At 42.7% G+C, this 12576-nt stretch overlaps 5 protein-coding genes across 5 annotated transcripts; 2 read left to right on the top strand and 3 right to left on the bottom strand.

Annotated features, from left to right (window-relative positions):
* Positions 1 to 97: 97 nt before the first annotated feature.
* On the bottom strand, positions 98 to 4775 carry VTP21DRAFT_9777 (uncharacterized protein; the record flags this gene model as incomplete). The annotated part of the gene is made up of 16 exons (XM_069400760.1): positions 98 to 449; positions 520 to 672; positions 749 to 886; positions 952 to 1334; positions 1397 to 1512; positions 1579 to 1672; positions 1743 to 2648; positions 2718 to 2813; positions 2874 to 3049; positions 3115 to 3301; positions 3362 to 3517; positions 3576 to 3716; positions 3783 to 3920; positions 3981 to 4253; positions 4324 to 4473; positions 4608 to 4775. 16 exons carry the CDS (start codon positions 4773 to 4775, stop codon positions 98 to 100), a joined length of 3627 nt encoding a protein of 1208 aa, XP_069253503.1.
* Positions 4776 to 5115: 340 nt separating this feature from the next.
* Positions 5116 to 7369, top strand: VTP21DRAFT_9776 (uncharacterized protein; the record flags this gene model as incomplete). The annotated part of the gene is made up of 2 exons (XM_069400759.1): positions 5116 to 5695; positions 5766 to 7369. The coding sequence occupies 2 exons, from the start codon at positions 5116 to 5118 to the stop codon at positions 7367 to 7369; spliced, it is 2184 nt and encodes a 727-aa protein (XP_069253502.1).
* A 713-nt stretch (positions 7370 to 8082) lies between these two features.
* On the bottom strand, positions 8083 to 9636 carry VTP21DRAFT_9775 (uncharacterized protein; the record flags this gene model as incomplete). Its single annotated transcript, XM_069400758.1, has 2 exons — positions 8083 to 9206; positions 9300 to 9636. 2 exons carry the CDS (start codon positions 9634 to 9636, stop codon positions 8083 to 8085), a joined length of 1461 nt encoding a protein of 486 aa, XP_069253501.1.
* A 497-nt stretch (positions 9637 to 10133) lies between these two features.
* VTP21DRAFT_9774 (uncharacterized protein) lies at positions 10134 to 11059 on the top strand (the record flags this gene model as incomplete). The annotated part of the gene is made up of 4 exons (XM_069400757.1): positions 10134 to 10256; positions 10328 to 10415; positions 10497 to 10741; positions 10892 to 11059. The coding sequence occupies 4 exons, from the start codon at positions 10134 to 10136 to the stop codon at positions 11057 to 11059; spliced, it is 624 nt and encodes a 207-aa protein (XP_069253500.1).
* Positions 11060 to 12030: 971 nt separating this feature from the next.
* VTP21DRAFT_9773 (uncharacterized protein) lies at positions 12031 to 12573 on the bottom strand (the record flags this gene model as incomplete). Its single annotated transcript, XM_069400756.1, has 1 exon — positions 12031 to 12573. The coding sequence occupies one exon, from the start codon at positions 12571 to 12573 to the stop codon at positions 12031 to 12033; it is 543 nt and encodes a 180-aa protein (XP_069253499.1).
* Between the last annotated feature and the right edge of the window lie 3 nt (positions 12574 to 12576).

The raw sequence follows: 12576 nt of genomic DNA, 5'->3' as shown, positions 1-12576 counted from the left end.
AATTCATCTTCAAAGGATACAGAACAAATGAAAACAGAAGAAACAGCCAAAACTAAAGATATATATTAGAAAAGGGGGTTTAAGATAATGGGTGCTATCATGCTTGGGTACGAATACGTTTGGACATCTTTCCCTTCGTGACCCGGTTCCCGTCCAGATTCTCTTTTCCTACACCGGCTGCAATTCGCTCGACCTGCCTTTGCGCAATTCTTTCTACGACTGAAGTCCCGTCTCTGAATCGGGTTCGGAAGAGTACGTTTGCATTGTTGAACATCCCATCTTTGAGTGACACCACGATAAACTGGGAACCCCTAAACCGAGTGCGCAGCAGATTGCCGATGTTCTGCGTGTGGGAGAGATCAAGGGCGGCATCCACCTCATCAAGCACATACATAGGCGCCGGCTTGAACTGGAGAAGTGAGAGAATCAGTGATAGGGCAATCAAGGATCTAGAGAAAGGGGTGTGACGAGTTTAGCATATTGGCATATCATGTCGGGCTCCAGTCCGTTGTTTTTTACCTTTGGCCACCACTTAGTTCGGTTAAACTCTGCTTCCACACCCCGCCTAGACACACTTTAACCTCCAGTCCCTCCAGCAGCGTTTGTCCCTCGGGTGGTTGTAGCTTAGCAGAGTTTCCTGGGAGTAAATCGCCGAAAATGGCACCAAAATCTCTGAAAACAAACACAAATGTCAAAACGAATTGATTAAAGCAATGCTGATGATGGCATTTGACATCAAGAAACTTACGCGTTCACTTTCTCCCAGGTTCGTTCTAAAGCCTCTTTCTTGTAATCCTCTAGAGATGCAATTGTGTCTTCGATTTTTTTCTTATCTTTTTGTACTGTGGCCAGCATTTGCTTCAAGGAACTCTCCTTTTTTTCCACGCTGGAAAAATAAGAGATCCGGTTAGTGTTCACAAAGAATTCATACACATATTCCAGGCCACATACTTATCAATCATATTCATGACCTTGACGTTGATTTTCTTGCGCATACTGTCGTATTTCTCCTCCAGCTGTTTCAGCATTTTATAGCACCCCCCAATGTCTACATGTCGGAAATCGTACGGAGTTCCTGGCTGGCCGAAATGCTGCTTTTGGTCGACAATCCAATCATATTGACGCTCCATCTGTTGTATTTCCTGTTGCGCTTGGGTGCGATCTTTCTGAAACCGCTCTAGCTCATGAGTGATCTTTTGGATTTCCAGTTGAGAGTCGGTGAGCTCCGCGTGCTTGTGCTTTGCAGTGGCCTCGAGCTCGCGGAGCTCCTCATCAAAGGCCGTGAGTTTCTCGCGTTCGCTTTGCAGTCGGGCCAAAGCTTCATCATATTTTTGCTAGACGGAAATAGGATGAGTCAACTCCAGAAATAGGTTATGGTGTTAGCGCAAAATCTCACTTTGATCTCGTTTATATTAATCTTCATTTCTGCCTCCTCTCGCTGGTACTGGTCGATTTGAGCTTGAGCATTTTCGATTTCTGTTCCGGTTAGCTCCAAATCCTTTTCCAATTGCTCTGTCAGATAAAGAAAAATTAACATAAGAACTCACTCAGACATCAAAAATGCCCTCACACACATACCAACTTCAAGCTCAAGTGTTTGGAAATCTCGTTGCAGATCCTTGACTTGTTGAGCTTCGTTTTGTAGTTCAAGTTTTGTCGCTTTAACTTTTTTCTACAAATAACAAGGTGTATCGCGTTAGCATATACCACAGGTGGCATCGGCGTCATCTGAAAAATAAAACCTGTAGCTCTTTGAGCTTGGAATCCTTATTGTTCTTGAAATCCTTCATCTCCTTCTCAATTGCTTTACATCGCTTGTTCGCTTCCTCTCCACGCTTCTGTGCATCGACAATTAACTCTTCTTGTTCAGCTATCCCGGCACGAATTTCCTCCACTTGCTGCGCAAATTGTGCATGCGAGCTTTTACTCAATCTGGCCTCAAGTAAGCTCACTTCATGCACTTTCAAATCTACCTCCTTCTTCACTCGGTGGTACTCCATTCGAATCGCCTGCGAGGCTTCCAGCTCGCGTTGTACCTCATCAAGCACTCTCCGGTGGGAGTCAAGCTCTTCACGAATTTGTCTCAGCGCCTGCACCTTGAGCAGCAGTCCTGAAGAGCTTGGCCTCGAGCCACCCTGCAGAGTGCCGGAGGGGTCGTACACATCTCCGTCCAACGTCACGCTTTTCATCCTCACCTCTTTGTTAAAAGTGAGCTGCTTCGCGGTGGAGGCGTCTCGACAAATCAACACGTTTCCAAAGACGAATTCCATAGCCGCCTCGACTTCCTTATCATAGCCAATAAGATGAAGCGCAAGGTCGGCTTTCCCGGGAGCTAGTCGCTTGACGGTTGCAACCTTTTCAGCGGATGCACGGAAGGAAGAGATCTTGTTGAGCGGAATAATGGTAACACGTCGTCTGAGTTTCCCGTGCTCGAGAAGTTGAGAGCCAACCACCTCGTTTTCGACGACCACATTATACAGGCGTCCACCTGCAGAGATCTCGAGCGCGGTTGAGCTCTCTTCGTTCTGCTTGTCGATCGAAATAAGTTGTGCCACTAATCCCTTAACTTTGCGGCGATCAAAGTTGGGTGTCGGGTCGGAGTAGACGAATTCCAAATTAGAAAGTTGTGCGTTGGCCTTTTCATATTTCTTCATTTTAAAAAAAAGTACATCTAAGTGTCCATTAAAGAGAGTTTCTAACAAGGGTGATTATAATACCTGCGAAAGCTCTGAAATTGCCTGTTGCTCTGCAGTTTTACGCTTTAGCAAGTCCTCCTCCTGTGATGGTTCCCAGGAGATTTTGCTCAGTTTTTTCTAAACAATTAATAGCCGTTTTTCAAAATATGTTATAATAAACTTGAGTATCCATCCTACCTTCATCTCTTCCACTACTCGTTTTGCACGTTCCAAATCCTCTAGTAATCCTTTATTTTCCTTTGTCGCCTTTATCGCTTGCGGCTCCTTCTCTTTTAATTCGCGCTTTAAATGACTTATCATTAGCTTGGCCTGTTCTATCTCGGTTTGAGCATGACTAGCCTCATTTCTCGCCTCTGTTGATTTTTTTAGAAATAAAATTAACACTTTCAAAACGTGGAGAAATTTAAGCATTACAAACCTTGCAGTTGTTCCATATATCCGCTCTCGTGTCCTTCTTTTCCAGATACACCGGTAGTCAGTGTCTGAAGTAATTCCTCAGATTTACGCAGATCGGCAGCCTTTTGATCGTGGGTACTCTTGAGTGAATTGTACTTTTGTTGCTGAACGGTAAATTGTTTCTTTTTCTCCTTCAGAGCTTGCTCCATCTAAAAGTATCGTATTTTGATAAATAGTATACTCATAGAACTGGCAGATGTAGTTATTACCTCTTTGCGCGCAGCTATTAATGTGTCCTTGTTCTTAATCTCATCTGCAATAGTACCAGCCTTCAAATCGCATTGCGTTTTGATCCGAACAAGCTCTTTGGAAAATTCCTTTGCATTATCCTCAAGCCCTTGGAGCTTACCCCCGTTAGCCATTTCCTAAATATAAAATATTAACACACATGCACTATCTTCATTTCGACCAAATAAACCCAACCTTCTCTCTGCGTAAACTAATCCTTTTAATTTCTTTGTCGATATTTACTATCTCACTCTGAAGCTGATCCACCCCTCGTTTCAAGTCTTTAATGCGCTCTTTTTTCTCCTCAAAGTCAGCACCAGATCGACTGAGTTTTTCCTGTTGCCGGAAATTTACAACAATAAATATAGCTAGCAATGCAGGATAAATTTAATAGGTCATTACTTCGTTCTTCTTGTACTCGTAGGCCACTGCCATTCGCGTTAATCGTTCCATCTCGCTCTCAGTCTTTTGATAATCGAGATATTCACGCTTTTCCTCTCGTAGCCTATCTAACTTCGGCCCAATTTCTTCAGTGAGAATCTAATGGAGAAAAATCAATACCACTTATGAAAACAAATGTATACAATCGTAAAGTCATACCGAGTTAATTTCGTCTACTTTTTTCTCCTTTTTCGCCATAGTTGCAAATGCTTTATTTTTTCTATCCTCAAACATTTTTGTTCCCGCAGCTTCCTCAATCATACCCAGAATTTCCGGTGGTTTCATGTTGAGAACTTTAGTGATGCGCCCCTGCATGATTAGAAAGTGGGGATTGTTGATATTAAGCTGCACCGATTGGAAGAGATTTTGCACGACTTGTTGCTGAGCATTGTGTCCATTAACGATATATTTACAGCGACCGCCGATGAGAATCTTAATTATAATGGGGATTAAAAGATTGAATCATTGGAATCTAGCGATTCAATATATGAGGGAGATGTACCTGTCTTGTAACTGTGATTTGTTTATATTGCTCAAATCCAACAGGACTCTTACTTCGATCATCGTTATTGAATACAATGGTCACAGAGGCTTTACTGACTCCTGCTTGACCACGCTTGTATATTAGATCCTGAAGATTTGACGCTCGCACCTATAAATAAAAAAAATTAATATTCGATGCTAAATAAGGAGTAAACAGCATAGATGAATGGCAAAAAGCTATGACATCACACTAAAGGAAATGGAGAAGAATAATGAAATGAGCAATAAAGACTTAAGAATTACATGTGATAAATTGGTAATCCCTAATACGAAACAGATGGCATCAAGTATGTTCGATTTTCCGGATCCATTCAGCCCTGTGATGGCATTAAAAGAAGGGTCCCATCCTGTAATGTGTGTGCGCACCGCATATGACTTGAAGCCCTCAATGATGAGTTCTTCTATGTACATAATGGGCAATCTATGAGAACGATATAGTGTCTATTTGGGACGCGATTATTTGTTTTTTTAACGCGTACAAAATTGGAGATTGATTGACTGCGCCTCAAGTCTTGAAACACGACTTTTTCCATTTTTTTTTATATTCTTTACGTGTTTTAGGGCAAACCGTTTCTTTCTCCTTTGTTTATATCATTTTGACGTTCCGCGCACTCTCGTGTTTCGTTGTTTCTCTATTCACCCTGCTTCATTCAGTTATTTTTATAACTGAAATAGAGAATAGACATTTCCTATTCGCTGCCTAGATTTAACGTGTCATTCTCCAGTAAGTTTAGCACAATCAGGGCAACCAATGCACCTTCTTAGGAGTAGAAGTCGTTACCGCCAGACAGCGCAGCCAATCCCAACCGTTCTTTCTACCACTCCCACTTCGTCAAATCCTTCCTGGCGGTGGTTTCAACCTTTTTCTGCGCCTTCTCAGCAAGCTAAATCCAATTCCCAGAATTTGGACTCGACTTCATCCGCGGATGAGTCCTCTGATAAATCTGATGACGATCTTGAAGAAGACGAGACAGATAATGTAGCACTGCCAGAAGAGCCTTTATCCCAGCTAAATGGCCTCCTTGTTACCTACGGATTGCTCCCCCTTACTCGCACTTTTACTCAAAATTCGCGTGATAAACCATGGGGGAGACGCATGTTACGGCGCTTGGGAGGCAACCTTGGAAGACAACGAAATGGGAAGAAAATGAAAGGAAAAGGCGAGAGGAGGTATGATTTTGATGTTGGGCCAGAGCCGTTCCCGTTTGGCCGCGGAGTGTTTGGAATCCATTTGGTGGCATCGTTGGAATATGCGGGCGTGGAGGTCGAAGGAAATAGAAGAATACCCGTAGTGGTTGACGCGTGTGTAAAGTGTCTGAAGCAGACCAAAGGTAATCATTCGAATTTTAGACTATTTACGAGTGTGCGTTGTGAACTGAGAATTAATTTACTTCAAATAAGCCTTAAATACACAAGGGATATTTAGGCTATCGGGATCTATTTCTCGTGTCGCCCATCTAAAGACCATATACGATGATCCCACCAAAGCCTATGGCCGTATTCATGACCTCTCGGATGAAGACCCGCACAATCTTGCAGCTCTCCTCAAACACTACATATCATCACTACCGACCCCTTTAATTCCTCACGAATTTTACGATATGCTTGCTGGTCTTTCCACCTCCGAGATGCCAGAAGAAGCCAAGTTAATGGCAATAGTGCTGTTAGGGAAGCTGCTCCCACCTGCGCACCTAGATTTACTCGGATATCTTGTCGAGTTTTTCGGGGAAATTTGTGCCTTGGGAGAGGAAAATAAGATGACCCCTCAAGCTCTAGCAATCTGCTTCTCTCCAGTGCTTACTCCCCCACCCTCCGCGATCCCGTCTTCCACGAGCACTCAACAAGGCCAGAGCAGCTATGCTGTAGCTGCGCGGGCACAGGCAGAGGCAAACAAACGACTAACACCTACATGGGAATTCATCATTGAGCACCAAGTGGAGATATCCAAAGGTTGGAAAGAACATAACTCGGTACCACTGCAACGAAATACACCCCCGAGACAAAAACCTTTGTTCTCAAACCAAGTGTGCTGGGAGTCTCTGCTTGATCAGTTGCTTCACGCTTTACGAGAGGTATCCATCAGTGACATTGAAGGCGCCGGTAATGATCCGCTTGATGATGCGTTGCTGCTGCTACGAGATTCGACATTTAGACGTCCGTCTTCCTTTGCTTCGTCATCGTCGATCTCTTCGGCGATGTCGGCCGGCGTAGGCAACGGAGGTAAAAAGGAGATGAGAGAAAATCTGAGAAAACTTGAGAAGGCAGTGCAAAAACGGGACCTTCTAATTGCTAGATTGGCATTCGCTCTTAGAGAGGCAAGGAGACAGGCGGAAAATCCCAACCCGAGAGTTACAGTGGAGGTAAAATCCGAAGAGAGTGAAGGCGAAATAACCCCCAAAGCGAATCGTAACACACCCAGCACTACTCCATCGGGTCCATCAAGTCTGGCTAAAAAACCTACAGTAGTAGCTTCTTCTGCACCAGGCCCATCTGATAGCTTTGACGAGTTTCTTCAGCGACGCGGTCTCGAGCGACTTAGAGAGCGCACTCTGCCCACCCTGGAGAGAGAAATGCGCCCTATGGAGGACTGGAGAGCTCGAGTTCGATCCGCCGCGCATTCTCCAACTTCAAGTTCTGCTTCAATATCAACCCCGACTTCATCTCCAGATTCCGGAGTCCCCATTGCAGCCAGGGCTACATCCATCAAACAGGAGATAACTGAACCAGGGGAGCAGATCAAATCGCACTCCCTCGATTCTACGCCTCCACCTAAATCGTCGGCCGCCCCCTCACCTGCGTCACGCAAGCGGACCAAGGAATCCCCAGCTGAAGGCGATGGTCGCCGCCCACCTCTCCCCGCCGCTTTAACCCCGGCAACATTTAGTGCCAGCAGCAGTAGAGAAGGTGAAGAGGCTGCCAAAACGAGGATATACCAGGTATTTCGGGAGAGAAGGCAGAGAAGAGCACAGCCACTTCGTGAAAAGTGTTCAGAATGGAAAGAGTAGAGCTTAATGGTCGGAAAGCAACGCAACCCTTTTTTTAAATACTTTTTTCTTTATGTTTTTTATTTTTAATGTATATACTCTGGTGTGTATGTGTTTTTTATTGGGTTTTACAATAACATTCAAGTCAATTTAATATGCTCCATTTCGCGGGTTTGCCTTTTCTATCAAACGAGGCGCAGAAGCAGAGGTTGTTTAAATAGTTTCCACTTGGCATTGTCTCGTCAAGCAACTGTCCGAATTCTTTGTGATCATCTTAACGTTAGACACCCACAGTAAAGGCCGGACAAAGATCAAACCATTTTATTTTCACTTTCTAGTTTCATTTTCGCAAGGAATAGAGATTAGGAGGATGAGATAAAAGTATCCACAAAGTTCAATTCCTCTATAGATGCAAGGAATTGAAAAAGGCGGATACGAACAAATCATATTAAATCTGTTGAATTTGAGATCTGGCATCAGAGTAATACAATGATGTGGTAAATTCTAAATGTCACGACTCTCATTTCAATATGTTAATTCTTATTTAAATTATATAGATGAGAAAAAGCCAACTATATAATGTATTTATATATATAAAGATAAAAATATACTGTAACAAGATATGGTAAATCGAAGAGCAAAAGAGATGAAGAAAAAATAAAACAATATAAGAAAAAAAAACTTTCAACTATAAAAAGATCAACAAAATATAAGGAAAAAAAAAAAACGCAAATTCAAACAATATATCGTGTATCGATCCCCTCTCCAAAATCCATTACCAGAATTTTTTTGTCATGACTAGTACTTACAATCCGCGTCTCGTTAAACTGTACATCAAACACCCAACTGCTGTGGCAATTCTGAAAGTGTAATAGGCATTCGCCTGTGGTCAAATCCCACACCCGGATACTCTGATCGTAAGACCCCGTGACAATGCGGGTATCCATGAGATGCATCGTCCTGACTAAGTTTGTATGGCCCTCGAGAGTGCGAAGACATTGTCCCGTCGCCACATCCCACACTTTTATCTTATGATCGTTTGACCCGCTGACGATATAACGCCCATCGAACTGGATGCAGGCAAGGCCGCGCGTATGTCCTGAATAATTGCGTAGACATTGTCCCGTTTCCACATCCCAAAGTTTTACAAGCCAGTCGCCAGATGCAGAGACAAGTTGCCGCCCACGCAATTGTACTGCGTTCACGGGACCGCTATGGCCCGTAAGGGTACGCAAAAGCTGCCCCGTTTCAATTCTCCATACTTTAATGGTACTATCTTTGGAGCAGCTAACAATCAAATTTTCGTCCAAACATAGATCAAGCACGCCCGCTGTGTGGCCACACAACGTACGTATTGGCTCGTACGTGACCATGCTCCAAAGGATAATTGTCGTGTCACTCGACCCACTTGCCATCCAACGTGCATCATATTGTAGGCAGAGCACAGAGGCTTTGTGACCCTCAAGGGTCCTCAGACATCGCATGGTCGTGGCATCCCATATTTTGATGGTCCGATCTCTAGACCCTGTCACAATCTTCTCTTCATCAAATTGCACGCAGTATACACTGTCGGTGTGCCCATCAAAATACCGCATCGTGACGTCTCCACGTCGCCATCTTTGCTCAAGCTTATGCCGTTCCGAGAAAAGATGCTTCCAATCAACCTGTCCAGCAGGCACCCAATCAGGAATATTGACTCTCCATCTCTCTTTGAGTAGATAGGCCCTTCGCCAGGCTTGGTTGTCGTGTGCAATAAGATTCCAAGCTTTGGAAACCGATGAGAGACGCGCAAGGGATCGAGAATCAAGGAAACTCATGATATGAATGACCAATTCGTAGGGGAGATTACACATGAAATCTATAGATACGAGTGGACAAAGAAAAAGGATGTTCATAATGAATAAATCTCAGGCCCTCGTTATGATCAGCAGAACAGTTCAAAAATAATTACCTATACGCTGTTCTTCGACTACAGAGACTTGCTGCTGAGCATAGCCCTCATCAATTCTGAAGACACTTCTTGCTGAAGAGCTCCAGCTCTTTCTTAATGAATAGAGCCGTTTATGTCTGCCAAACAGGCTACGATGGCGTTGTAATTCCCCACCCTCTTGCCCCCCAATAATAGGGCGAAAAAGGCGCTCGCTTCTAAAAGAGAGCACGGGCGAGTTATTGGAGGTGGAGATCGGTACTGATTCATCAGAAGAATCTTCAGATTGTGGGTTCATTATTGCGGTGCGTTGCTTCTTGAGAAAGACGGCCAATTTAGAAAAAAGGGTAGACGATTTCATCTGTTAAAATAGCCCTGCTAGATGATAGATTTCATAAAAACAAAAATGAAAAATGAAAATGTGTCGCTATCTTCTTATATATGCCAGCAATCAGATATGATTATATTGAAATAAAATACAGCAAAGAATGAGATAAAGGTAGAGGGGGGAAATGAGCACAGGAGAATTGATTTTCTTTTTACACCACTATTAAGAGAGCTATCTAAAGGAATCAATGAAAAACTCAAGAAGCGGAGACGTCACCAGCGGAATTTCAAAGTTTCTTGGTGTGGCGATGACCATTTTTTTAGGAGGGAGGCCATAGTTCTTAAGAGATCCTCTATTTTATTTTATTTTATTTTTTTTTTTGCTTTTGAAAGAGAACAATAGTAGGCAAAAACTCTAGTTTAAACAAAAGTGGGCGTTTGGTGACCAATCTGTTTGACGCTATTTTTTCCCCTTCTCCACGCTATTTTCCATTTTATCAGTGCTTTAATTTATTTCTCCTGAGAAATTTTATGCCCTCAGCGATGGTGTGTGGAGGCTCTAAACCAGTATATCGAAAACTAGTGGTGATTGGAGATGGTGCATGCGGAAAAACATCCCTACTAAATGTGTTCACACGGGGGTATTTCCCGCAGGTAAATGATGGAAAAGTGTCCGTTATATGTCAATACATGTCCACTTATATATTATCGGTTATGTTCATTAGGTATACGAGCCCACTGTGTTTGAAAATTATGTGCACGAGATGACTATTGATGGTAAAACCATTGAACTGTCATTGTGGGACACTGCTGGTTGGTTATTTTAATAATATTTTTTTTTGCCCCATCTTTCCAAAAGAATCTAAACACTTTATTTCTGGATCGGAAATATAGGGCAAGAGGAGTACGACCGCCTACGCTCACTCTCCTATGCTGATACGCATGTTATCATGCTTTGCTTTTCAGTTGATAATCGCGACTCACTTGAGAATTGTGCAACAAAATGGGTGGATGAAATCGTACAGCAATGTCCAGGAGTTAAAATTGTTCTGGTAGCTCTCAAGTGTGACCTCCGAGACGACGAAAACACAAAACGTAATATGGCAAGATTAGGCGATCATCCTGTCACCTATGAAGAGGTATGGCATTCATATTTAATTTTGGTCTTTGCCCCGCCCCGGTCCTATTACACCCGATGCTATAACTTTGTTGTAGTTAATGCTTACTTTTCCTGATGTGTCATAGTGTGAAGTTGCAAGTTAGGCTTACCCATTTCTTCCAATTTTTAGGGCGTGGCGGTAGCGCGCAGTATAAGCGCAGTACGCTACCTTGAGTGTAGCGCAAAGCATAACCGAGGTGTACGCGAATGTTTTGAGCAGGCTTCGCGTGTGGCGCTTCAAGCTAAAGCGAAAGGTGGCCGGGCTGTGCACGAGGAGAGTGTATGTACCGTGCTCTAGTGATTCCAATATAATGGCCAAGACGTGTGGCTGCATCGTTCAATGACTAAAGTCGAGTATTGATTCCTGTTTTTTCTTTTTTCTATCACGAATTTCTGTTTCTTGTTTCCTCTCCTCCTATCTCTTATTGCCTCTCTCGAATTTTCCTTTAACTCTTATCATTGCGACCCCTCCTGTAAATCATTATGCTTTTAAAACAACTTTTCTGACCACTTGATATTTCTTTTTCTCAGTCGTTATCCCACCTATATGTTAAGGGAGATAATCCACATATGCTATCTTGATATTTATTGTATGGAACATCTTAAATGAAAAAAAAAGCTCCAAAGTATATACAGATGGATAATAGTTGGATCCTATTCCGGCTGACCTTGAGAAATTTGCCAGCAAACTGTCGACAGTTCATTGTATTTTGGTAGATATTCTACTTTATTTACCTATTCGATATTCCTGTAAAACTTCGCGAGAGGATAGGCTAATCATTGTTCATATTTCAATTGTTTCGGTTAATGATTTAATTTTTATTTATTTAGTAATCAGTTCAAGTTCGAGAATTTAGGCAGCTTTCTACCAAGCATATCCATTCTAGCCACGTAGCTTAGCTTATAGCTATTTTTTAATAAGCAAAGACAGTAGACTCTGCTTATTAAAAAATAGCACTAAATACAAAATAGTTCCGCGCCCATTTCAATACTTCTTAAAGTGATACTCCAATATAATATTGAATTCCAATATTTTTATAGGGCCAAATATTCACCGTAAATAGAGGGTGGGATTCTACGTAACCCATATAAGTACAATAAATATTAAGCAATTCCGCTCGAATTAGAATATATTATTGAAGTCTGTGCTAATTTTTTATTATCTCCCATTCTATAGTAGTTATTTTTAATTTACAAGCGAGAAAAGGAGGTTAAATACATCCTCATGTGCCTCATTTTACTCTGCAAGAACAATAAATGTACCTCTTTCTATTCTTGTTTCTTAGCCTCTTCCAACTTCATCCTTTGTGCTGCCTGCTCCGCTTCCTCCTCGTCCCTTCTCACCTCCGGTACCCATTCCATTGTTCCATCGGCTACATGTCTTCTAATATTCTCTCCCCTTTCACGCATTAAATCTTCAATCGTTGTACTGCCATCCCGGAACCAACCCAAGTGGTCAGCTATCAAGTGACGATTTTGACAAGAGGGACACTGAATCAGTACGACCCCGTTGTGATATGCCTGTTTGGACATTGTGTGAGCAGTACGGGTGTGGCACACCTTACATGTGAAGGAGATAAGATAGCGGCCTTGATCTGGTTTCGATTCTTCATCATTGGTGGTAGAGGGAGGAATTGATTTATTATTACTCTGGAAGACCGAAGAATGCTGGTGGAACGAGCGTAATAAGGGTGAGCAGACAGAAGGTGTGCGCACTGGAAAAAGAGAACGAGGGCTGAGGAGGGATGTACGGGAGTAAGGTAATGATCGTAAAATGTGCGGCAAAATGCGGAAAGAACTATGCAAGTTCATATT

The sequence above is a fragment of the Calcarisporiella thermophila genome (genome assembly GCF_041956535.1).
Source record: "Calcarisporiella thermophila strain CBS 279.70 unplaced genomic scaffold VTP21scaffold_6, whole genome shotgun sequence".
Taxonomy (NCBI): domain Eukaryota; kingdom Fungi; phylum Calcarisporiellomycota; class Calcarisporiellomycetes; order Calcarisporiellales; family Calcarisporiellaceae; genus Calcarisporiella; species Calcarisporiella thermophila.
The sequence above is the reverse complement of the archived record's forward strand: the minus strand, read 5'-3'. Positions and strand labels throughout refer to the sequence as shown.